The 24,454-nt window shown below is 46.8% G+C and overlaps 2 protein-coding genes across 8 annotated transcripts in view; one reads left to right on the top strand and one right to left on the bottom strand.

Moving 5' to 3' along the window:
• The window catches only part of mtmr4 (myotubularin related protein 4), a 199,489-nt gene extending 196,674 nt beyond the window's left edge, over window positions 1–2,815 (bottom strand). For 6 of the 7 annotated variants that reach the window (XR_005944217.1, XM_041197614.1, XM_041197617.1 and 3 more), the window contains exon 1: window positions 2,718–2,815. The gene's annotated coding sequence lies outside the window, so the exon portion shown is untranslated. The remainder of the gene's footprint in view (window positions 1–2,717) is intronic. The other variant, XM_041197615.1, reaches the window with a different exon arrangement.
• Window positions 2,816–4,422: 1,607 nt separating this feature from the next.
• The window catches only part of hpda (4-hydroxyphenylpyruvate dioxygenase a), a 60,458-nt gene continuing 40,426 nt past the window's right edge, over window positions 4,423–24,454 (top strand). Inside the window, exon 1 of the mRNA XM_041196687.1 lies at window positions 4,423–4,497. Within this exon, the coding sequence (XP_041052621.1) occupies window positions 4,474–4,497 (24 nt within the window). The 5' untranslated portion in view covers window positions 4,423–4,473. The remainder of the gene's footprint in view (window positions 4,498–24,454) is intronic.

Here is a 24,454-nt window from a genome sequence, read left to right as displayed (position 1 = left end):
CCTCCCCTTCCCCTTCCCCCTTCCCTCCTCCACCCTCCCCCTCCCCTTCCCCCTTCCCCATCCACCCTCCCCTTCCCCCTCCCCCATCCACCCTCCCCTTCCCCCTTCCCCTTCCCCTTCCCCCTTCCCTCCTCCACCCTCCCCTTCCCCTCCTCCACCCTCCCCTTCCCCTCCTCCTCCCCTTCCCCTCTTCCTCCCCTTCCCCCTCTTCCCCTTCCCCCTCCCCCTTCCCTCCTCCACCCTCCCCTTCCCCTTCCCTCCTCCACCCTCCCCTTCCCCTTCCCCCTTCCTCCCCTTCCCCTCTTCCTCCCCCTCCCCCCTCCTCTCCCCCCTCCCCTTCCCCCTTCCTCCCCTTCCCCTCTTCCTCCCCCTCCCCCCTCCTCTCCCCCCTCCCCTTCCCCTTCCCCTCTTCCTCCCCCTCCCCCCTCCTCTCCCCCCTCCTCTTCTACCGCCCCCCCTCTTCCTCCCCACTCTCCCTCCTCCTCCCCTTCCCTCCCACTCCTCTCCCCCCCTCCTCCTCCTCCTCTCCCCCCTCTCTCCTACTCTTTTTCCCCCTCTCCCCCTCCCCTTCCCCCTCCCTCTCTTCCTCCCCCCTCCTCCTCCCCCTCTTCTCCTCCCCCCTCCCCCCTCTTCTCCTCCCCCTCCTTCCCTCCCCCCTCCTCCTCCTCCTCCCCCCTTCTCCTCCCCCTCCTCTCCTCACCCCTCTTCCCTCTTCTCCTCCTCCCTCCCCCCTCTTCTCCCCCTCCTCCTCCCCTCCCCCCTCTTCTCCCCCTCCTCCTCCCCTCCCCCCTCTTCTCCCCCTCCTCCTCCCCTCCCCCCTCTTCTCCCCCTCCTCCTCCCTCCCCCCTCCCCCCTCTTCTCCCCCTCCTCCTCCCTCCCCCCTCCCCCCCTCTTCTCCCCCTCCTCCTCCCTCCCCCCCTCTTCTCCCCCTCCTCCTCCCTCCCCCCTCTTCTCCCCCTCCTCCTCCCTCCCCCCTCTTCTCCCCCTCCTCCTCCCTCCCCCCTCTTCTCCCCCTCCTCCTCCCTCCCCCCTCTTCTCCCCCTCCTCCTCCCTCCCCCCTCTTCTCCCCCTCCTCCTCCCTCCCCCCCTCTTCTCCCCCTCCTCCTCCCTCCCCCCCTCTTCTCCCCCTCCTCCTCCCTCCCCCCTCTTCTCCCCCTCCTCCTCCCTCCCCCCTCTTCTCCCCCTCCTCCTCCCTCCCCCCTCTTCTCCCCCTCCTCCTCCCTCCCCCCTCTTCTCCCCCTCCTCCTCCCTCCCCCCTCTTCTCCCCCTCTTCTCCCCCTCCTCCTCCCTCCCCCCTCTCCTCCCCCCTCTTCTCCCCCTCCTCCTCCCTCCCCCCTCTTCTCCCCCCTCTTCTCCCCCTCCTCCTCCCTCCCCCCTCTTCTCCCCCCTCTTCTCCCCCTCCTCCTCCTCCCCCCTCTTCTCCCCCTCCTCCTCCCTCCCCCCTCTTCTCCCCCTCCTCCTCCCTCCCCCCTCTTCTCCCCCTCCTCCTCCCTCCCCCCTCTTCTCCCCCTCCTCCTCCCTCCCCCCTCTTCTCCCCCTCCTCCTCCCTCCCCCCTCTTCTCCCCCTCCTCCTCCCCTCCCCCCTCTTCTCCCCCTCCTCCTCCCCTCCCCCCTCTTCTCCCCCTCCTCCTCCCCTCCCCCCTCTTCTCCCCCTCCTCCTCCCCTCCCCCCTCTTCTCCCCCTCCTCCTCCCCTCCCCCCTCTTCTCCCCCTCCTCCTCCCCTCCCCCCTCTTCTCCCCCTCCTCCTCCCCTCCCCCCTCTTCTCCCCCCCTTCTCCTCCCCTCCCCTCCTCCTCCCCCTCCTCCTCCTCCCCCTCCCTCCTCCTCCCCCTCCCTCCTCCTCCTCTCCTCCTCCCCTCCCCCCTCTTCTCCCCCTCCTCCTCCCTCCCCCTCTTCTCCCCCCTCTCCTCCCCCTCCCTCTCCTCCCCCTCCCCCCTCCCCCTCCCTCCTCCCTCCTCTCCTCCCCCCTCTTCTCCTCCCCCCTCCCCCCTCTTCTCCCCCTCCTCCCCTCCTCCTCCCCTCCCCCCTCCCCCCTCTTCTCCCCCTCCTCCTCCTCCCCTCCCCCCTCTTCTCCTCCTCCCCCTCTTCTCCTCCCCCTCCCCCCTCTTCTCCCCCTCCTCCTCCTCCCCTCCTCCTCCCCTCCCCCCTCTTCTCCCCCTCCTCCTCCTCCCCTCCTCCTCCCCTCCCCCCTCTTCTCCTCCTCCCCCTCCTCCTCCCCTCCCCCCTCTTCTCCCCCTCCTCCTCCCCCCCTCCTCCTCCCCCCCTCCTCCTCCCCTCCACCCTCCTCCTCCCCCCCCACCCTCCTCCTCCCCCCCCACCCTCCTCCTCCTCCTCCTCCCCTCCTCCTCCTCCCCCCTCTTCTCCTCCCCCTCCTCCCCCTCTCTTCTCCCCCTCCTCCCCCCTCTCTCTTCTCCCCCTCCTCCCCCTCCTCCCCCTCTCTTCTCTCCCCTCCTCCTCCCCCTCCTCCCTCCTCTCTCCTCCTCCCCCCTCCTCTCTCCTCCCCCCTCCTCCCTCCTCCCCTCCTCTCTCCTCCTCCCCCCTCTCTCCTCCCCCCTCCTTCCTCCTCCCTCCTCTCTCCTCCTCCTCCCCCTCCGCCCTCCTCCTCCCCTCTCTCCTCCTCTCCCCCTCATTCATTCACTCGCTCCTACTTCCGCCTCGGATGATTTCTTCACTGCCCCGAACACAAGTCTACAGCATCTATGTTGCTCTGTTACTCACAGCTTCCGCCTTCCCCTCAGGCCCCACTTCGTTCCCCTCAGCAACACAACATGGCGATGGGCACGAATCCTCCAATTGGCACCAACACCCGGAGCAGGTACATATTCAACCAACCAGAGAAGCGCTGACATACCGTTTTTAAAAATGAAACCAATCGCTGATCATCTAACACCAATCAGAAGCTGCTTTATCCCGTTGACCAATCAGGCAGTGGTAGTGTCGAGATGACAAATAAAATGTGCCACAGATGCCACCTCGCTCTTGATTGGTGAGGACTCATTGGCCAATCAACGATGAATTCTTTCAGTCGCTATTCAATCAAAATGCACAGCGCGGCGACCTGCAGCCAATCAGATGCTGCGAGCGCTCCATCTGGTGGTGGTTGTGTGTTGCTCATTTCTCCGAGTGGGCCTATTCGTAGCATCTTATTTGTCTCTTGTCCCAATTTATTGTCTTTTTAAAGGGTTCGATGTGTTCAGTTTGCTCCAAATGTGCTTCCTGAGACTTAAAAGCGCACACAAAGCGGTTGTCAACTCGCCACGATTGTCCTGGAGTCTCCAGGAATTATAGATGAATCTCCTGGACAAAATTCCACAACGCTGTATTTATCTAGATCTTTCAGCAGGGATTTGTGCCCATTCATCCACTCCAGTATTGAATACCCCAATAAATAATTGCAAATAAATACTAAGATTTGCATCTCTTTGTATAAGTGAGGAATGGGATCATGCTGCATAGAGTGGGCATGGTATCCGTTGATTTATACTGAAGGCAGTGCCTTCAGGGTAACTGGAAAGGTGAAGCAGGAGGAGGCTCCTGAGGAGCATAAACACAGGGATAGACCTGTTGGACTGAATGGGCTGATCAGGACACTATATAAATTTGCTGTAACACTCCCCAAAGCAATGTTTCTAGGTTTCTGAGCATCCTCTTCCAAAACAAATGGAATACTGGTTTCAGTGCCCCAGGTGGAAGTAACTAATGGGCAAGGACTAACCTGTCGTTGCCACAGATGATGGAGGAGGAAGGACCAAACTCATCCTGCACAGTCAAGCCTTTTTTCATTTCCTTGGAACACATTTACTTGTTAAAATATTGGAGATATAAAAAAAGGCTTGACTGTGCAGGGTGAGTTTGGTCCTTCCTCCTCCATCATCTGTGGCAACGACAGGTTAGTCCTTGCCCATTAGTTACTTCCACCTGGGGCACTGAAACCAGTATTCCATTTGTTTTGGAAGAGGATGCTCAGAAACCTAGAGTTGGCAACCTTAGCGAGAGATCAGACAAGCTTGACTTAAGAGAACCTAGACACATGAAAACAGAAAGAGAGACAAAAACTCATATAGCACCTTTTATGTAATGAAATGTCCCAAGGTGCTTCACAGGAGCAATATAAAATGAAGCATAAAGAGATATTAGATCAGATGACCAAAAGCTTGGTCAAACAGAATGGTTTTAAGAAGTGATTCAAAGGAGGCAAGTAAAATAGAGAGGCAGAGAGGTGTAGGTAGGGAGTTCTAGAGCTTGGGGCCTAGGAAACTGAAGGCATGACCACCACCAGTGAAGCAATTATGATTGGGAAAGCACAAGGCCTGAATTAGAGGAGTGCAGATGTCTCAGAGGATTATGGGGTTGGAGGAGATTACAGAGATAGGGAGGGGCAAGGCCATGAAAGGATTTAAAAATAAAGATGAAAATTTTAAAGTCAAGACATTGCTTTTCCGGGAGCCAATGTAGGTCAGCAAGCAATGAGGTGATGGGGAACAGGAACTACTGCAAGGTAAGACATGGGCAGCAGAATTTTGGATGAACTCAAGTTTATGGAGGATGGAATGCAAGAGACCAGTCAGGGGTGCGTTGGAATAGTTGAGTCTAGAGGTAGCAAAGGCATGGATGAGGGGCAGAAAGACAAGATTGGGAACAGGGGGCAGAATCTCTTGCACAATATTCACTCAAAAAGATGATAATAGCCACCCATGGTTACACCTTTTTGTAATGACTCTTACTGCAGAAACTCAGGCAAATGTCTTAATGCAGCAGATGGTCCAAGGGCCAAATCCAGTTGAGAGTTCTTTCATTCTGACCCATGTGCCTTCTAATATTAAATACACAAATTGATTTTAATTTCAGTTAGTTTCATTCAGAATCATCAAACAATAGAGCATAGAAGGCGGCCTTTCTGCCTATTGCGTGTGTGCCGAAATTTTGAAAGAGCTACCCAATTAAGCAGACTCTCCTGCTCTTTCTCAATAATCCTACACATTTTCCCCTTCAAGTATTTATATAATGGTTAAACCAGAAACCCTAACCCAGAATGTTTGACACTAATTGTGTCAGATGGTTGCATACACCTTTTTTGCAAGGGGGAGATGATGGTAGTGGTAATGTCTCTGGGGCCTATGCTAATATTCTGGGGACATGGGTTCAAATCCCACCATGGCAGCTGGTGGAACTTGAATTCTGTTAATAAATCTAGAATTCAAAAGCTAGTCTCAGTAATGGTGACTATGAAACCATGTTAAAAATCCATCTGATTCACTAATGCCCCTTTAAGGGAGGAAATCTGCCGTTCTTACCTGGCCTGGCCTACATGTAACTTCAGACCCACTGCAATATGGTTGACTCTTAACTGGTTGGCCTGGCAAGCCAAGGGCAGCTTAGGATGGGCAACAATCACTGGCCATGCCAGTAATGTCCACATCCAATGAAAGAAAAAACATGCATCCATTGAAGACACATCAGGACAGAAGATTATCAAACTACTTCCTTTAATTGCCATTCATCTGTATTCACACACATACAATGCTTGAGAAATATACCTAGAACCTTCCATGGCTCAGGACTTTAAAACAAAAAGCTTGACTTAATAATTATTATATTAACCTCGCTGTTATCTGACAGGAATCGGATTCAGGCACATATTAATTTTTGTCCTTTCTAACTGGAAATGTGTATTTCTTGCTCCTTGCTCAATCCTAGAAAAAAATTGTCACCATAACTAGATACTGCCTTAGGTTGATCCAAGAAAGTAATAAGGGTCACTGTAATTATGAGTTCCTTTTTTCAGCAATCTGTGATTGAACTTAAACTGATGTAATTGGGCCTGGGAACGTAGTATTAGAAGAATTATGGTGTGGATTAACTATCTAGTAACATTGGAACATAATAAAGATAGATTAGAGTTTATTAACCCTTTCACATTATATAGCCTGGAATTTGAAGCAGTCAACATGGTCAGGGTATGAATTTTAATGCCAATCAGTGGACTTTCTTCTCTGATGAAATGAATGTTGCAGAAGTCTGCCACCTACTGCAGACCCACAGTCAGTACAGTGTTGCAAATGTATCAGGGCAATTTGATCCTGGATCTTCTGATTTCAGTGACGATGACTTGTGCAGGTGCTGCCACTGGAGTCTCAGAAGCCTTTCTTTCATTTTTTTGGAGTACATAAATGTACAACCTATAGGTTGAGCAGATAAAGCTTAGGAAGCATTTTTGCTGCTTTTGTTGCTCAGTTCTGGATCATTTGTAACCTTTTAATCTGTGATTGACTTGGTGTGCAGCAGGGTGCCCATTTTCCAAGATCAGATGGATGTAACCTCTGTATAATCTGAGGAATGTTCTGATTCTATGCTCCTTTCCACACGGGGCTTGTAATTTGCTCTGCCCTGATGGTGGTGGTGTTATCGATGTGCTTCATCCAAGCCAAATTTTTCTGGGAATTCATACCAGAGTTCTGCTGCCGACTGGTCTTGATTTGGTTTTGACAATTGTCAAATCCTTACAGGACATTCTTTGTTCTTGCTACTTTGGGAGGACAACATGCATTGTTATCTTCTGCAATTCAGCAGAATTCACCAGTAACCTGCTACTACATCTGAATCATCCAGGTATCTATAGATCTTAAAAGCAAAATACTGCGGATTCTGAACATCTGAAATAAAAACAGAAAATGCTGGAGTAACTCAGCAGGTCTGACAGCAGCCATGGAGAGAGAAGCAGAGCTAATGTTTACAAGTTGAATATGACTCTTCTTCAGAACTGCTATGGATCATATGTAAAGATATTTCCGAGCACATTACTACACAAATAGTAATATTCGCAATCTGTAAGCAAGCCCAGTCCTTTGGGTGTTAGAATGACATTGCTATGAACGATAAAGGAAAGAACTTTTATTTGTATAGCTTTCCATTACTTCAGGACATCCTACAGCATTTTGTCTCTAATGAAGTATATTTGAAGTGCAGACACTGTTGTAAGGTAGGAAAAGAATAGCAGTGAGTTAACAACCAAGCCTTGGGGATCAGTTCCCAATAGGAAAAACCTGGTGTAGATTGTTGTTCCCACTCTAATCCTGGATGACAGCTCTACCAGGAAGCCCATTCATTGAATCCCTCATTGAATCAGCTAACTGGGGACGTCAAACTTGGAGATGATACATTGCATTCCATTGTGCCAAACTTTGTCCACAGACTTTTCCATAATCAAGTACACCATTAATGTATGCTCCTTCTTGTTTACTGCTCCAAAAGATTTCTGCTAGTCACACTAAGTTGTGACTGGTGCTTCTTCCTCTCTTGAATCCAGTTTGGCGAAAGTTAAAGATGTCAATGCCCTTGAAAAGATGGAATGTGACAATTCTTTCTAGCAACCTTGACAGGCAGCTCACCAGTCTGATAGACCAATATTTAGTGGATAATTATCGACCGTCGTGACTCATTGCTGATTTGCAGTATCTTACTGAAGAGTCAGACTAGGCATGCATTTTGTAATGCTATCCTCTCCTGGGGCTTTCCCTCCTCTCCTCCTTCCTGCAGAAAAGAACCCACTGCTTTTAGTGTTAGCTTTGAGGAGTTGTTTGACTTTCATCTGCATATGTTTCATATCCTTGAGCCATGATTTAGGGAAGATAAACTAGATACAGCAAAGGCTATGGGCACTAATAGCATTCCAGAGGTAGTACTGAAGACTTATGATCCAGAAGTAGCCATATCCCCAGCCAGGCTGTTCAAATACAACTACAACACTATCCGACAATGTGGAAGATTGCCCGGATGTGACATCTCCAAAAGGGGCAGGACAAATCAAATTAAACCAATCATCAGTTTACTCTCAATCGTCAGCAAAGCGATGGAAGGCATCATTGACAGTGCTATCAAGTGGCACTTACACAGCAATAATCTGCTCACCAATGCTTAGTTTGGATTCTGCCAGCACTACCTGGCTCCAGACCTCATTATAGCCTTAGTGCAAACATGGACGAAACAGCTAAATTCCAGAGGTTGAGGATTATCAGACCAGCCACGATCTCATTGAATGGCAGAGCAGACTCAATGGGCCAAAATGCCTACTTCTACTCCTACGTCTTATGGTCTTAGGTGAGGTGGGAGTGACTGTTCCTGATATCAAGAAAGCATTTTACTAAATGTGGCGTGAAGGAATCCCAGCACAATTTAAGCCAGAAAGAATCAATAGAAAACTTAGCACTGGTTGGAGTCATACCTAGCACAAAAGAAGATGGTTGTGGTTGTTGGAGGCCAATCATCTCAGTGCCAGAACATTGCTGCAGGAGTTCCTCAGGGTAGTGTCTTAGGCCCAAACATCTTCAGTTGTTTCATCAAAGACCTTCCCTCCAACCTAAGGTCAGAAGTGGGGATGTTCCATGTTGACTGCACAATGTTCAGCACCATTCGTAACTCCTCAGATACTGAAGCACTCTGTGATGCATGCAGCTAGACCTGGACAGCATTCAGGCTTGGGCTGATAAGTGGCAAATAACATTTGGGCCATGCAAGTTCCAGGTAATGGCCATTTCCAAAATGGAGAATCATCACCCTGTGGCATACAACAACATTACCATCACTGAATCCACCACCATCAATATCCTATGGATTACCATTGGCCAGAAACTAAACTGGACCCGCCATGTAAATACAATGGTTACAAGAGAAGGTCAGAGGGAACTCTATGGCGAGTAACTCATTTGCTGACTCTCCAAAGCCTGCCCAACATTACATGGGATAGAGATTGGGATAGAGATGCCTCGCCTTTTGGACTTGGAATCAAGGTGCTTATGACAAATCAATGACTGGGTTAATGGTTTTGAAGGAATGCAAGCCCTGGTGCACAGAAAATTCAAACACTCCATACATAAGCTTTCAAACCCCAACGCAAATGAACTGTGTGATTTCTAAATATAAAATCAATATCTCCCATTCACACAAGAAGCCAAACACACCAACACAAAAAGCAAGATACTTGTACACAAAAATTCCAATCCCAATATTGAGTGGGATAGATTTGATAGGCTGGTGAGGCGGGGTTGGACAATGCAGTTGGAACAGGGAACTCGGGAGTCCAGACCCCATGTTGTGGGGTCTTACACGATCTCCATCTGGCTGTGAACCTGATTGACAGGCTTCCCTAGATAAAAAGACCTTTCAAAATAAAATGAACTAATGAGAAAAAAAATCTATTCGAAGTAATATCAAGAATAAAACAGCAACAATTATCAACAAAGAACTGATCATTATAGCTAAACAAATCAAAATAAGAAACAGTGAAACTTTTAACAGCCAACAATAGAATCACGGTTGCAAGCATTTAACAACTATCACAAGACTATTCTAGTGCACACTGAGAAAAGGACGACTGAGGGCACAGCTCATGTATGTAAACTAAAGGAAAAAGCTGAAAGAGAAAGCAGGAACAGAGTAGACACTACATAACATAGAGAGAACAGAATTTCATTGCTGCAACATAAAGGAGAGATTACTGCAACCAAAATATCTGTAGAGTGGATGGAGGGGAGACTCAAGTCAGCAAATCAAAAACACAAAGATTGGAAGCCTATGGATGGGGAAGCCTCTCTACTTTATGTGGCAGCCATGTGTCATGAAGATATTAATGTGTATAATGTTATTGGAAATTATTTTTAAATTGGACTTGTAGCAGAGTCTGTGTTTGTGAGTGTGTCTGTGTGTGGTTTAATCAGATTAAAGCCAGATAGTCTGGGTGCTTTGATGTATTGTGGTTTTGAGATGTTAATTGCGTGAACAATAAGGTAAAGAGTACTTTTGCATTTTTGAATAAACTATTCAAAAGAAGGGAGTAAAATCTTGCACCTAGCCAGGAGGCAGTAAGCAATATGTTTATAAAAACAAAAAAACTGCGGATGCTGGAAATCCAAAACAAAAACAGAATTACCTGGAAAAACTCAGCAGGTCTGGCAGCATCGGCGGAGAAGAAAAGAGTTGACGTTTCGAGTCCTCATGACCCTTCAACAGAACTGTTCTGTCGAAGGGTCATGAGGACTCGAAGCGTCAACTCTTTTCTTCTCCGCCGATGCTGCCAGACCTGCTGAGTTTTTCCAAGCAATATGTTTATATTACTAATAAAATTGGTGCTATGAAAGGGATTTTATTGTTAGGAGAGGTGGAGTTTAAAGACCTAGTGATACAATGAGAATTTACATTCATAGGGAAAGCTAGGTATAACCCGAGAGGAGTTTGTATGTGCAGGTCAGAAGCATGTAAGATCTAAGCAGCCTGTAAGCCTTACAGCTGTCTCAAAGAAAACAAATTGAAAGGAACTTCATTTTGAATTTGTAAAATAAAATGTGCTTTGCCTGGTGTCTGTTTAAAGTCTATGGGTTATTGTTGTCTTGGTGAAGATATACCTGGAACTGATTAATTTGGAGATTTGTTTACAAATTATTATGGTAGTAATTTGTAGACATATGAATGTGTTTAAATTTGTTGTTAAATTAATAAATGTTTAATTTAATGTATAAAAAACCTCTTGAGGCTTGGTGGTTTTTATTCCTGAAATCAGAGTTGCATCTCAAAAATACCAATTGAAAATATAGTTTATGACAGTTGTTTAAAGTTTCCCTCTGGGATTTTAAATAACTCAGCCTTTACCAACTGCTGTGTCATAACACCATGGCTCAACATCTAGCACTCTCGACTCAGAATGTTGTGGGTTCAAGTTCCACTCTAGAGAGTTGAGCACAAAATTTAGGCTGACAATCCAATGCACTACTGAGGGGGTGTTGCACTGACAGAGGTGCCATCATTTGAATGACACATTAAACCTCAGTTTCATCTAAAAAGATCCCATGGAACTATTTGGAGAAGAGCAGAAAGGTTCTCCCCAGTGTCCTACCCAATATCTATTCCTCAATTAACATTAAAAAACCCACACAATGTTAATGCTTCAGGTTAATTATCTTACTTTAGAAGCTCTGATAATAGGTCAACACCTGAAATGTCGGACAAGATTTCTCAGATGGCAGGGTTTCCTGCCCCACCACTGAGAAGGTGGTGGGGCACGTGTTCTCCTGGCCACGGCAGCCCCACAGCCTTTTAACATTCTGTGGATCATTAATTGGCTGGTACTCCCACCCCTCGCTTTTGAAGAAGTCCTGCCTCATAGAGCTTCTGGCCATCTGTTTGGCTGGCAGTTCTGTAGTCCCAGCAGCAGCACAGGGAGTGGTGGACACTGTTAGGACTACAAACAGTCTAAATGCAAGAGCCCACAGGACCAGGTAAGTCCAGGGTCTTGCAATGGGAAGAGGAGGGGAGGCCAGGGGGATGAGGAAAAAGGGATGGTAGGAGTCGTGACAGCAAGACCAGGTGTGGAGTACCTATGAGAAGGAGAAGGAGTACCTATGCTGGGGTTGGGGGTAGTGGGGGGTGGTGGTGATGGGGGGTGGGGGGGGGGGGGGGGGGGGGGGGGTGGGGGGGGCTGGTGGTGGTGGTGGTGGTGGTCGGGGTGGGGGGATGGTGGTGTTTGCAGTGGGGGCATGTCTGATCTGTGAAAAGTCTGACTGGTTGAGTTTTTCTAGCATTTTCTGTTTTTATTTCAGATTTTCAGCATTCACAGCATTTTGCCTTTCACAAAGGAAAACAGATATTCTGGTCATTATGACATTGCTGTCTGTGGGACCTGTTGTGTGCAAATTGGCTGCCTTGTTTCCTATGCTAAAATAATAACTGCACATCAAAAAGAAGTGTTTAATTGACTGTAGAGTATTTTGGGACATCCTGAGGTTGTGAAAGACACAATATAATTGAAAGACTTTCTTGTCTCTTTTCTGTGAGTAGATGCTTACAATATACTAAAGTGCAACAAAGGGGGAGCCAAATCCACATCAACTCAGACACCCCTAAAGCAAAGGAAACAATACCGTTTCACTTGAACTCTGAGACGGAGAGAGTACACAATTCATTCCATAATCTCTGAATCAGAAATCAAAGTATGTACCACATAAAGCACTACAAATCAATTAACCTTTACAGGATTCCTATAGATATAAATCCACCACGTCTGAGCCAACAGCACTGCTTCCAGGTTTAATCCTCTATTTTTGTTGAGTTAGCTGTTCTCAGTGAGGGCAGTACTGGAATGTTACAATTGGTGTCAGTTGACCCAGTTTAGGGTAAGGATTTTCTGCTTCTTTATTCTGACCATGCAGAAAGTGTGCATGGGGCAGACACTGGATGAGGAGAGGTTCAGACTTCGCTGTGAAATCCTCAGCTGGATAGACATAACAACAACTTCTGCAATGATATTTAGCACGAAGTATGTTACATTTCTCCTTTAGGAACTACTACCTTTCACCAGCTGTTTGTGCAGGTTCGGTTGCACAATATTTGTGTTTTAGTGGCATTTGGCCTGAAGGTTAGGTTACCGGCCTGAGAATTCACAGTACCTTAGGGGATTCAATGGGAGAAGGGAATTGTGAAATTCCTTTTGTCTTATTCTTTCTTTGTCAGTTTCTTTCTTACTTGGACACACAATGACACCATCAGTGGTGTGATAAGCATTCCTGGATCTGACAGTATACATGAACATTCATGGAGGCAGATCTGTGCAGGATTAATACTCTGTGACAAAGCCCTACAGCCTTATTGTTGTACTTCATTATCAAATACTCCCAGCCATTTATGATTCAGAAAGTTAGTGTCAAAAAAAGATTAAAGATGGAGTGTGAACGTTCGTCAGATCCTTGCTCACTCTTCACGGAACCCGATTAATTAAAATAAATCTGAGCTTTATTCATCAATAAACAATGGAAACAATGAATGGAACTGAATTACCACAAAAACACAAGGGAACTGGGGTAAAAGAAAAATACTGCGGATGCTGGAAATCTAGAACAAAAACAAAAATACCTGGAAAAACTCAGCAGGTCTGACAGCATCTGCGGAGAGGAATACAGTTAATGTTTCGAGTCCGATTGACCCTTCAATGGAACTAAGGAAATAGAGAAATGGAGTGAAATATAAGCTGGTGGAGAAGGGTGGGACAGGTAGAGCTCGATAGGTGGCCAGTGATAGGTGGAGGCCAAGGAGAGATTGCCAAAGGTGTCATAGACAAAAGGACAAAGGGGTGTTGACGGTGGTGATATTATCTAAGGAATGTGCTAATGGGGACATTAAGGGTAGCCAGCAGGACAAGCTAGTAGCAGATGGCCCTAGTGGAGGTGGGTGAGGGGAAGGGATAAAATGGGCTAAAAGGTGGAGATAAAACAATAGATCGAAATAAATTTAAAAATAGGTGGGAAAAGAAAAATATATTTTAAAAAAATGATAAATTATTGGAAAAAGGGGGATCGGAAAGGGGGTGGGGATGGAGGAGAGCGTTCATGATCTGAAATTGTTGAACTCAACATTAAGTCCGGAAGGCCATAAAGTGCCCAATCAGAAGATGAGGTGCTGTTCCTCCAGTTTGTGTTGAGCTTCACTGGAACATTGCAGCAGGCCAAGGACGGACATGTGGGCATGAGAGCAGGGTGGTGTGTTAAAATGGCAAGCGACAGGGAGGTCTGGGTCATGCTTGCGGACAGACCAAAGGTGTTCCGCAAAGCAGTCACCCAGTCTGCGTTTGGTCTCTCCAATGTAGAGGAGACCACATTAGGAGCAACTGGAGTATTGGTCTCACCTGGCCTCACTTTGAATGATAAGACTTTGTGGCACTTTCTCACCTTAAAAGTAACCATGCTGTCACCTGCACTAGTACATCAGCCCATATCCAAATGAAAATACCATTAGCTTCTTTACTGGGAATGGCCCCATAGGTGCCAGTTAGTCTTCTCTACCTTACCTGTCTGGACATTATCCACCTGGAAGCACTTTCAGTCAAAAAAATAATTGGACTAGGACAGGGGCGGTTAGGGGAGGTGAAAAATAGGACAATAGTTAAATTACACCCTTGTACAAAATTGTTTAAGAATTTTAATGTCTGTTTTTTGATTATCAAAATTATTTGAAAATTGAGTGACTAGATCAAAACCATCCAGATAAGTAACTGTGTACTTATTGACTCTCCTTTATATTTCCTGTAACATTATGAAGCGGGCAGTGGACTATAGGTACCACTCACTGACACACCTCACTTTTAATAATAGAAGGCAAGTGATTTTTAACATTGGTTAGTGTGAAATCTGAATGGGCACAAAATCAGAAACTATTGAGGTCGCCACTGCTTCCTCCTCTTGCTCTAATCTGAAGAAGTTCATTGGTTATGCTTTCCATTTCCAGCTATCCCTTGACTTTACATAGTGATTGACACATCCTCCAAAACGTCTCCCTCATCATTCATGACAGTGAACTTCCCACAATATTCTTATTACAAAATCACAGGTCAAGAATTTGGGATTGGTTGTATCAGTTTCTTTGGCAATTACAAGTGACCACAGAGCTCCAGAATGGTGTCAAGTATGTATGCACACATTTTTGGGGCAAATGGCAACCGGCGCTGTACTGGTTAGAGAATTAGAGTGTATCCAGTTGAATGGTTGCAGGTAGATTGTGGCATCTATCAGCATGCAATGGTCATTTGTGGCTAGTGGTGCCATTTTGGAGCTCAACACCCCAGCTAACATCCTCTCAATCTCACACAGCTGAATAGGGTTCAGCATCAAGAAGGAACCCCCACCTCTATCTTGAGGATCATGAACAACTTACAGGTTAAGCACAGGTTAATTTCTCATGGCTGTTGCTTTGATTCTCTAAGTGTTTGCATAGCTGTTTAAAGTTGCAGAAGTCTTTTGGGGGGAGTGACGTGGCAGGCGCTGAAGCATTTTTGCTGACTTCAAGGTTGCTGCAGTTGGTCCCAAAATTGGCTTTCCCCTTGGAATACAGCGTGCCATAGAGAAAGAAGTGAATTCTGAGCTGAATTTTCTTGGTCCCGCGCTGGTGGGCTTGGAGGCAGGGAGGTTGGGGGACCTATGTCAGGATGGCTTCTTAGTGTGTTCCCGCTGCTGTGGAACTATCCCAGGGGTAGGCAGGACTCAGATTGGCTGTCTTCACCATAGAAGCAAGCAGCCAATGTACATAGTTAAGCCCCCAATTAGGAGCAATTTTGCAAGGTTGCCAGCATTTGCTGACAGCAGACACAAGGTCCCTGTGAAGGTCACCAGCTTAATTGACGCAGCATACTTGTGGCAGGTCAGATAGGTATCAGAATAAGAGACTCCATTCAATGGGGAAGACACCATGCTAATAATGCGCTACAATTGCATCAATGCTCATTACTATGGGGACATTCCCCTATGTCTGATGTCCATAACCCTTTTGGCCCTTCTTTAATCTCCCATTTTGGACCACTGACCATGAATGGAGGAGCTATCACACCTGCCTTCATACTTTAGCAGCACCCACATCTGGCAATGAAGCCAAGGTTGTAGGCTGGCCAACCCTCTGACTGGACAGCTACAATGGAGCAGGGCAGCCATCCTTAATAGATTGGTGAGTATGGAGGCAATTAGAAGTCAGCTCCAGGAAGATTGTGATGCCAATCTTGCTGCCAGCTACTGCGGGCTTGGAACCCCCATTTAGTTCCAACATTCATGTTCTGAAGCCCACAGCAAAATCCTACCCAAAATGAGATGTCTGAGCTTCAGCAAGTCTGAAATCTGCCACCTACTGCAGCCACCACTGCAACTTCAGAATAAGGCAAGCACTGCACTACCAGTAGCTGTGAAGGTGCCTGTGATAATGAACTTTTACTCAGTTGGATCTTTCCAGACTGGAGCTGGAGATATTTGCTACATCTTTCCATCCACTGTTGGATGGGGGAGGTCACTGACACACTCTATTCATTGAGAGCTGACTACATTTCATGTTCTCTTGGTAGACTAGCAGGTGAAGTGAGCACTTGTTTTCACTAGGATTGCAAACTCCCCATGTTGCAGGGTGCCACTGACTGCATGCACATTGCAGGACTAGGACATTTCTGGTGAAGGTGGGTATCCCAGGGTCTGTATGGGACACATGTTGATCTGTGCCAAGTGGCCTCAAGAGGGTTGGTGAGGGTTGATGAGGCAGCCTCCAGAGGAGGTGAAGCCAGCTGCAGATGTGAGGGTGTGTGTGTGAGAGTGAGTGGTGATGTCCCTTAAGCTGGCAGTGAGTGAGATGCCAGTGAATGTGTGATTGGTGAGTGTTTGAGATCAGAGTGATGAGATGGTTGCCTTACCCTGGTGTCACAGATGAGATCATTCATCTTCTTTCTGCACTGGATGGCGAACCTCTTCTGTGCAATGTTGGCACTGATCACCACTGTCACCGCCTCCCAAGCCAAAGTGGTGACACTTATGCGCCTCCTGAGGCCAGGGCTGGGATAGAGGACATGACGGTGGGAAAGCATCCCAGAGCTGTATCACTGAATCGGGGGGCTGCAGTCTTCTTGCCTTTCGGGGCCATGTCTTCCGTGCAGCAGTCCTGGGCTGGGAGTAGTGAGAGGGGTGCATGTGACCTCACTTTAAATATGGTGCCCGGCATGAGGGAGTGGCGAGGTGACAGCGTGGCAGGCAAATCAGAAGCCGCCTGCCGGTGCAGTGGTGTGTTTCCTGGGAATGCATGATTAATGAGGCAGGATTGGGACAATACAGTGTAAAAACCCGCCATTGCGCCAAGGAGTAAAACGTCCTTTTTCCTGCCTGCTACCCCACTTAGTGTAAATCTGGGACGATTCCGCCCTTGGTCTCATGCCGAAGCTTGACAAGGTATCAGTAGATGATAGTGAAGAAACATTCAAGGAGGAATTTCCAAAGTTGGTTAGAGGACCCGCAGACTTTGAAATAGCAGCAGCACTTGAAGTTCACTCATTATGCAATGAGTCTTTCTTTATTGTTGAAGCACCATCCATTGGACCACAGGAGGAGATTGCAGATCTCTCACATCTTTTTTCAGATGGGCTAGAAGGTGCAGGAATAGAAGACACTGGAAAAGACAATGACCATCTGCCAGAGGAGCCATTATACCTTGGTTGGCTGTTTCCTGACAGAGTTGATGAGAACGAAGTCATTGCAGAAGCAGGTGATCTATTGGAAGAAGAGGTCCTGGATCTTGCTACACTTATTGATTTCACTGCCAATACTGCTGAAATCTCTTGTCTTTTTTGAGGAGCTTCAGACTATCATTGAAGAAAATACTTAAGAGCTAAATTCGTCTACTTGTCCCACTTAACTCACCTATGATGTGCATCAATAATTTCTGGCTGACAACACTAAGCTATCCAGGGATAAAGAGATACTTGATTCCAAGTTGGATCAAATATCTCGAGGAAGCTCAGAGCTTATTGTACGAATGTAAACTGCAGCTCACACTTGAATTTCATCAACAAGTCATGCTTACACTCAAATCGTCTTTCAGTAAAGAAGCAGTGACCCAAACTAGAGAGTTTCTATAGCTGAAGCATCCTACACTGGAATTTCATTTAGATCCAGGTCTGGAGGTTTATTCTATTGTTGAAGATGGTGTAGTCCCACTTTCTTATGCTGACACAATTGTTCCATTGCCAACAGCAGTGCAGCCTCATGCTGACCAAGTGTGGAAATGATACCACGACCTACAGAAAGTGTAAAACCTAAGCATAACATAAGGAGTCAGATGATTAAGAGGCTCCAAGAGAGCAGGATGCAGAACAGCCTGTGTTTTGAAAACCATGTGCTTACCCTGAGGTCTTTGTAAATAGTTCTTAATAAATAGTTTCAAGAAAAACTATACACCAACTATCTTAAGTCTATCACAGGAATCAGGGGAAAACTCTGTTGGTTGGAGTCATGTCTAGCACAAAGGAAAATGGTTGTGGTTATTGTTGGAGGTCAATCATCTCAGGACATCACTGCAGGAGTTCCTCAGGGTAGTGTCTTCGGCCCAACCATCTTCAGCAGCATCCTTCCATTGTAAGGTTAGAAGTGGGGATGTTCGCTGATGATTGCACAATGTTCAGCATCATTCGCCACTCCTCAGATACTGAAGCAGTCCATGTTCAAATGCAGCAAGACCTGAACATTATTCAGGCTTGGGCTGACAAGTGGCAAATAACATTCACACCATACAAGTGGCAGGCAATGACCATCTCCAACAAGGGAGAATCTAACCATCACCCCTTGATAATCAATGGCATCACCATTATATTTTTGCTTGGCGTGCCAGCGCGATCCGTGGGCCCGGAAGCGGACGTGAACTGCATTGCCGCCTGAGACCGGCAGCCAAAAGTAATCATGGGCTGGCTTGCCAATTAACAGCCAGCCAGCACAAAACTTACTCAGAGAGAGCCAGCACTGATGGGGTGGGGAGGAGTGGCAGGACCAGGGCAGGCACTTGAATGTAATCAGCTGCAGGCAGGGGGTTTAAAAGCAGATGAGAAAAGGTAAGTGAATTCAAATTCTGGGGGAGATTGCTGTGGACCATGAAGGTAAAATTTCCCATTGAAGAATGAAAGTCAGGAGGAAAGCGTCCAAGGAGTTTCCAGTAGGCCTCCATGTAAGTATCCATGACCATTTTGTACTACTATGATATACTACTATCATGGTACTATACCTTGATGAGGCCTCGCTTATTCTTTTTGTAAATTCATTTACAGGATGTGGGTGTCGCTGGTTAGACCAGCATTTAGTGCCCATCCCTAACTGCCCTTGAAAGGGTGGTGCTGATTTGCATTCTTGAACCGCTGCAGTCCCTGTGCTGTAGGTACATCCACAGTGCCATTAGGAAGAGATTTTGATGCACTGACAGTGAAGAATGGTGATATATTTCCAAGTCAAGGGTGGTGGCTGGCTTGGAGGGGAATTTCCAGCTGGTATTGATTCCATGTCTCTGCTGCCCTTGTCCTTCTAGATGGTAGCGGTCATGGGTTTGGAAGGTGCTGCCTAAGGAGCCTAAGGATAATGTCATCAGGAGCCAGAAGCCATGGAAGAAGGTGAGGAAATGCCCATAGCCAAGCAGCCTCTTGTTTCATTGATGCCTTCCTGCTGGTACTCATCAATGCTATGAGTGATTGCTGGGAGATACTGCTGCCACGTGAAAGCAAGAAAGTCCTGCATGTCTGACTGAGAAGGCTTGGACCGAGGTGGCAGCAGAAGTGAGCAGCCAGGGTCATCCAGAGGAACTGGATGCAGTGCAGGGAGAGGGTTAATGATCTTCTCCATCCTGCGAGGGTGAGCAATGAAGCCCCTTTTCATCTTGAATGAATGTTTATGTGCGGTCTCAGATTAGTTAGGGCTTGAGGGTGTAAAGATGCAAGTTAAAGTCAGCACCTCTTTCTGTGCCCTTGAAGACTGCCTGGGACTAGACAGGATGGCAGGCATGGCTGGAAGGGGAAGCCCTGCAATGCGCTAGGTACTTATAGTGATATGGGGGAGGAGGATGCAATCTTCTGGCATATGGTTGGGGGGAAACTCATGAAAGCGCTATTGTCCTCATGAGAAGGGGAGTCAGAATGCATTGGAGCAAAGCCATACTGGTGGGTGAGTGCCAAATCCTGCCTTGCTGACTCTGATGGAGAAGGAGATTTTGGAGCTTGCGTGCAAGCATGGAGCGAGATAAACTGGTCATAGAGAGGCAGGGGTCTCAGGAGGGTAAGAGTGAAGTGGACACAGATTAGTTTGGGGGAGGGTATGAGAAATAGAGGGCAACGGGTGAGAGACCGACAGGTAAATCCACTAATCTTTTACATTCACGCGTTATGAAATTTTTGTTTTGCTCTATGCTCAATTTTTGAATCTAGCAGTATGCACCTAGTCTGAATCTTAAACACTCATGGATACTTACATGGAGGCCTACTGGAAAATCCTTTGAATTCAGGCATCCCTGGTTTCCCTAGCTCCCAAAAGCTGCCTCGTGGCTGGGTCATCATCATAACCCTGTGGCCAAGCAGGTTCTGGAATCTGTGCTGGAATCTTCATCATCAGTTTGTGGAAGAACACTAGGGTTTTCACCCTCCATATGATCTCCCAGAGAGACAGCCAGATTGTGCAAAGCACAGCACACATTCACTATGAGTGACACACGTTCCAGAGGATATTGGAGAGATCCTTCAGGCCGGTCCAGACAACAAAAACTTATTTTCAGGAGGCCGAATATCCTCTCAGCTATGGCTCTTGTGGAGGTATGGCTTCTGTTGTACCTCTCCTCTGAGGGCATTCTTGGATGTCTGATAGGTATCATCAGCCACTTTGTCAGGGGATATCCTTTATCCCCCACCAGCCAGTTATCCAAGGGTGCAAGGCCTATGATCAGCCTTGGAACATGGGAGTGACAGAGAATATAAGAACCATGATATCTTGCACAAACTTGGTGGATATGCTGTTGGTGATTGCACACTAGCTGGATGTTCAGAGAATGGAAGCCCTTACGATTCACAAAGGCCCCCGGCTCTCCAGCAGGTGCCTTAATGGGCATATGGTGCAATCAATAGCTCCCTGACTCCTTGGAAAGCCTGCAATAGCTGCAAATCCTCTGGAAAATTCTGCCTGGCTGTCCTCATCTGTCTTGGAATGTATAAAGATGTTGACCTTTCTGAACAATGTATCTGTCACAAGCTTGATGCAGCTGTGTGCTGCAGATTGTGACACTCCACACAGATCACCAACAGAATCCTGGATGGGTCCCAAGGTAAGGAAATCAAGGGAAGGAGTGACTTTTAGCACCACTGGCATTGGGTGCCCACCTACACAGTTGGAAGCTATCTTGGGGCCTATCATCTCATATATTGAGGGTACTGTCTCCCTTGAGAGGCAAATCCTTCTTCAACATTGGACCTCAGTCATCTCAAGATAGCTGAATCTAACCCTGTAGACTCTTCCAGCAGAGTATTAGCACCTCTCCTGTCCCTCTCCCTTGCAAGTCTTGTTGGCCCTCAACCCCTTCAGGTTGTGCTGCTTGGTCTTGCAGGCAGATTCTATGATGATGTCTGCAGCCAGTTGGCCTCCTCTCCCTTCCTGCCCTCTCTTTATCTAAGAAAGTGCTTCCAGTTGAATAAACAATGTCCATTTTTCCCTTTCGGCTATGCAGAGGTTTAACCTTTATTGAGACCTGTCTGTAAAAGTCTGTATAAGGATTTAACCCTCCTTACCTACATAGGAAATGAGAAGGATCCCCAGTAATGAATCAGTACTGCCCAGACTTTCAACTCGCTTTTGAACTCCTACCTCCTCACTTCTCCATTCCTCCTGAGAGTTATATTCCACTCTGGATGTAGAAAGTGAAAAATGTCGAGCCCCGCCCGCCCGTTTTGCCCATGCGCCGACTAGAGAAATGAACAGGTTCTCAAAATTGTAGTCGATTGCCCTTTTAACTAGCTCAATTGACCCTTTAATTGATGTTGGACGGGCTTCCAACATTCAGGCACATGGGCCTAGTGTAATATCGTGATGCGGGTTGGGAACCCCTCCCGATGTCATCACACGCTATTGCACGTCAGGAGTGCCGGGTGCCCGAAGTAAAATCCTGAACATGGCAACAGTAAAACCTCACCAAAACTCAGTGACAACATGAAACACAATCAACTTGGATGATGTGGCTGTCATAGTTGAATAGCTGCCAGTGAGTGCAAGCTGTGAAATGTTGGTATTAGGCTTGTAGCAGTGCTAAGTGTGCGAGGGTGAGCTGAAGCATAGAAATGCCAGATATGAGTCCCTGTTGATAGATTGTTGGTGTGTGCGTGATGGAGATGTGATGAACGGAGCAGTGTCTGAGGCTAGTGGTACAATTGATAGGCGTTGACAAATGAAGATGCATTCATTGGCCTTGACCTCCCATTAGGTCATTGAACTTCTTGCCACAGTGCATCCAGGTCCTCAGGGCTTGAGTCCTGCCATTGACCTCCATGGCTATTTGCTCCCACTGCCCTCTGAGTTTGTGGGTGGAGGGTCTCCTGAACCCGTGCAGTACAGAACATCTCTCCTTTCCACTTCCAACATCAGCGCCTCTAGTGCGCTCCCAAAATCCTTGGGACCACTCTCCAACATTTTGTGCTATTCTTTAATGTTTCGCAGACCAGTGTTCCTTACTGCATGACTGCCAGCACCTTCTTCAGTGACAATGTAACACACTTTAAGAGGTGCAGACTAACTTTAGGCATTGCAGGCTAGCTTTATGTGATGCTAGGCACTTTCAATATTGTTCTCCCCACCTGCACCCTTCCACCCTGCTGATGTGCGCAGCTAATCAACAGTGCGATTAGCACTGGCTGAATGCTGAAATAATTGAATTGAGCAGGCAGGGCAGAGAAAGATTACAAGCTTGATGCATTAACTCTATTTCTCTCATGACAGATGTTGCCACTGCTGAGTAATTCCAGCAATTTCTTGGCAGTAGTCTCTGAATTATTCTTAGTACCACGTGCAAGTGAGTATAGAAATAGGAGGATATAGCAGATATATGCATGGCTGGAGAGATGGTGCAGGAGGAAGGGCTTTAGATTCCTGGGATATTGGGACCAGTTCTGGGGGAGTTGGGACCTGTACAGGCCAGATGGGTTGCATCTGAACAGACTCGGGACCAATTTCCTTGTGGGATGATTTGCTCGTGTTAGTAGGGAGGATTCAAACTAACTTGTCAGGAGTGTAGGAACCAGGGAGCAGAATTTTATGTCCTGCCAGTGGGTGTGTGCCCAGCCCGATTGAGTGTAAAATCACACGAGAAGACGTCAGGCGAGCGTCCCAGCGAGCGCACTCGTGATATTTCACTCGGCGGGCGCACACAAATGTGGAAGCAATTAAGAGTAATTAAGCTTATTAATGGCGCAACTGTCTCGGATTTTTCATTTTCTGTCCAACCTTACGGTTGGCGGACGGGTGAATCGGCCAGGCGGCCTTTGCATTTTTCATCAAACCTCGTCCAAGGGCAAGATGAAATTTCCGTGATGAAATAAAATAAAAATAAGTATCTGTGAGCAACATTTTTATCAACTATATTTTCAGGTGATGCACGGACATTTTTTAGCTTTTAAAACCTTTATTTTAGCTTTTTCAGGCCTGCAGCTCCCTGAGGCAGTTGTCTGCCTTCAAGGAGCTTTCTCTCGGTGCTCACCCACACCCGCGGAAACATCATCACCCACCCTCTTCCCATCCCCACCCCAGCAGCGCTGAGCTTTTCAGCACGTATTTCACACTGACTGGCTGTCACTTAGCCAGTAAAATGAAATATGTAAAAATGTTAAAAAGGCAAGTCTAAAGGCACTGTATCTGAATGCGCAGAGCATTCACAATAAGGTAGACGAGTTAACAGTGCAAATAGATGTAAACGGGTATGATACGATTGTGATTATGGAGACATGGCTGAAGGGTGACCGAGGCTAGGAACCGAATGTTCAAGGGTATTCAATATTTAGGATGGATAGGCAAAAAGGAAAAGGAGGTGGCATGGTATTGTTAGTTAAGGATGAAATCAGTGTGATAGTGAGAGAGGATATTGGCTCAGAAAATCTAGATGTAGAGTCAGTCTGGGTGGAGCTAAGAAGCAACATGGGGCAGAAACCATTAGTGGGAGTTGTCTATAGGTCTCCAAACAGCAGTGATAAGGTAGGGGATGGCATTAAACAGGAAATTAGAGATCATGTAACAAGAGCGCTACAGTAATCATAGGTACTTCAATCTACACAGACTAGGCAAACCAAATTAGCAAGAATACTGCGCTGGATGAATTTTTAGGGTGAGTACAAGGTGTTTTTATTAGACCAGTATGTCGAGGAACCGAGTAGGGAACAGGCTATGCTAGATTTGGTGTTGTGCAACGAAAAGCGTTTAATTTATAATCTTGCTGTGCAAGGTCCTTTAGGGAACAGTAACCATAACATGATAGAATTCTTCATTCAGATAGAAAGTGAAGTAGTCCGATCTGAAACTAGAGTCCTAAATCTTAACAAAGGAAACTACAGAGGTATGAGGCGTGAGTTGGCTAAGGTAGATTGGGGAACTTCATTAAAAGGCATAACAGTGGACAGACAATGGCCAATATTTAAGGAATGAATGTATGCATTGCAACAATCATACATTCTTATCTGGCGCAAAAACACAACAGGAAAAGCAGCCCAACCGTGGCTAACAAAAAGAACTTAAGGATAGTATTAGATCCAAAGAGGAGTCATAAAGTTGCTAGAAAAAGTAGCAAGCCTGAGGATTGGGAGCAGATTAGAATTCAGCAAAGGAGGACCAAGAGATTGATTAAGAGGGGGAAAACAGAGCATGAAAGTAAACTTGCAAGGAACATAAAAGTGACAATAAAAGCTTCTATAAGTATGTAAAAAGAAAAATATTAGTGAACGCAAATGTAGGTCCCTTAGAGTCTGAAATGGGAGAATTTATAATAGAGAACAAGGAAATGGCAGAGCAATTAAATAACTACTTTAGTTTTTTCTTCATGGAGGAAGACATAAATTACTTCTCAGAAACACTACGAAACGAAGGGTTTAGTGAGAAGGAGGAATTGAAGGAAATTACTAT

Source organism: Carcharodon carcharias, chromosome 10 (genome assembly GCF_017639515.1).
Source record: "Carcharodon carcharias isolate sCarCar2 chromosome 10, sCarCar2.pri, whole genome shotgun sequence".
Classification (NCBI taxonomy): domain Eukaryota; kingdom Metazoa; phylum Chordata; class Chondrichthyes; order Lamniformes; family Lamnidae; genus Carcharodon; species Carcharodon carcharias.
The sequence above is the reverse complement of the archived record's forward strand: the minus strand, read 5'-3'. Positions and strand labels throughout refer to the sequence as shown.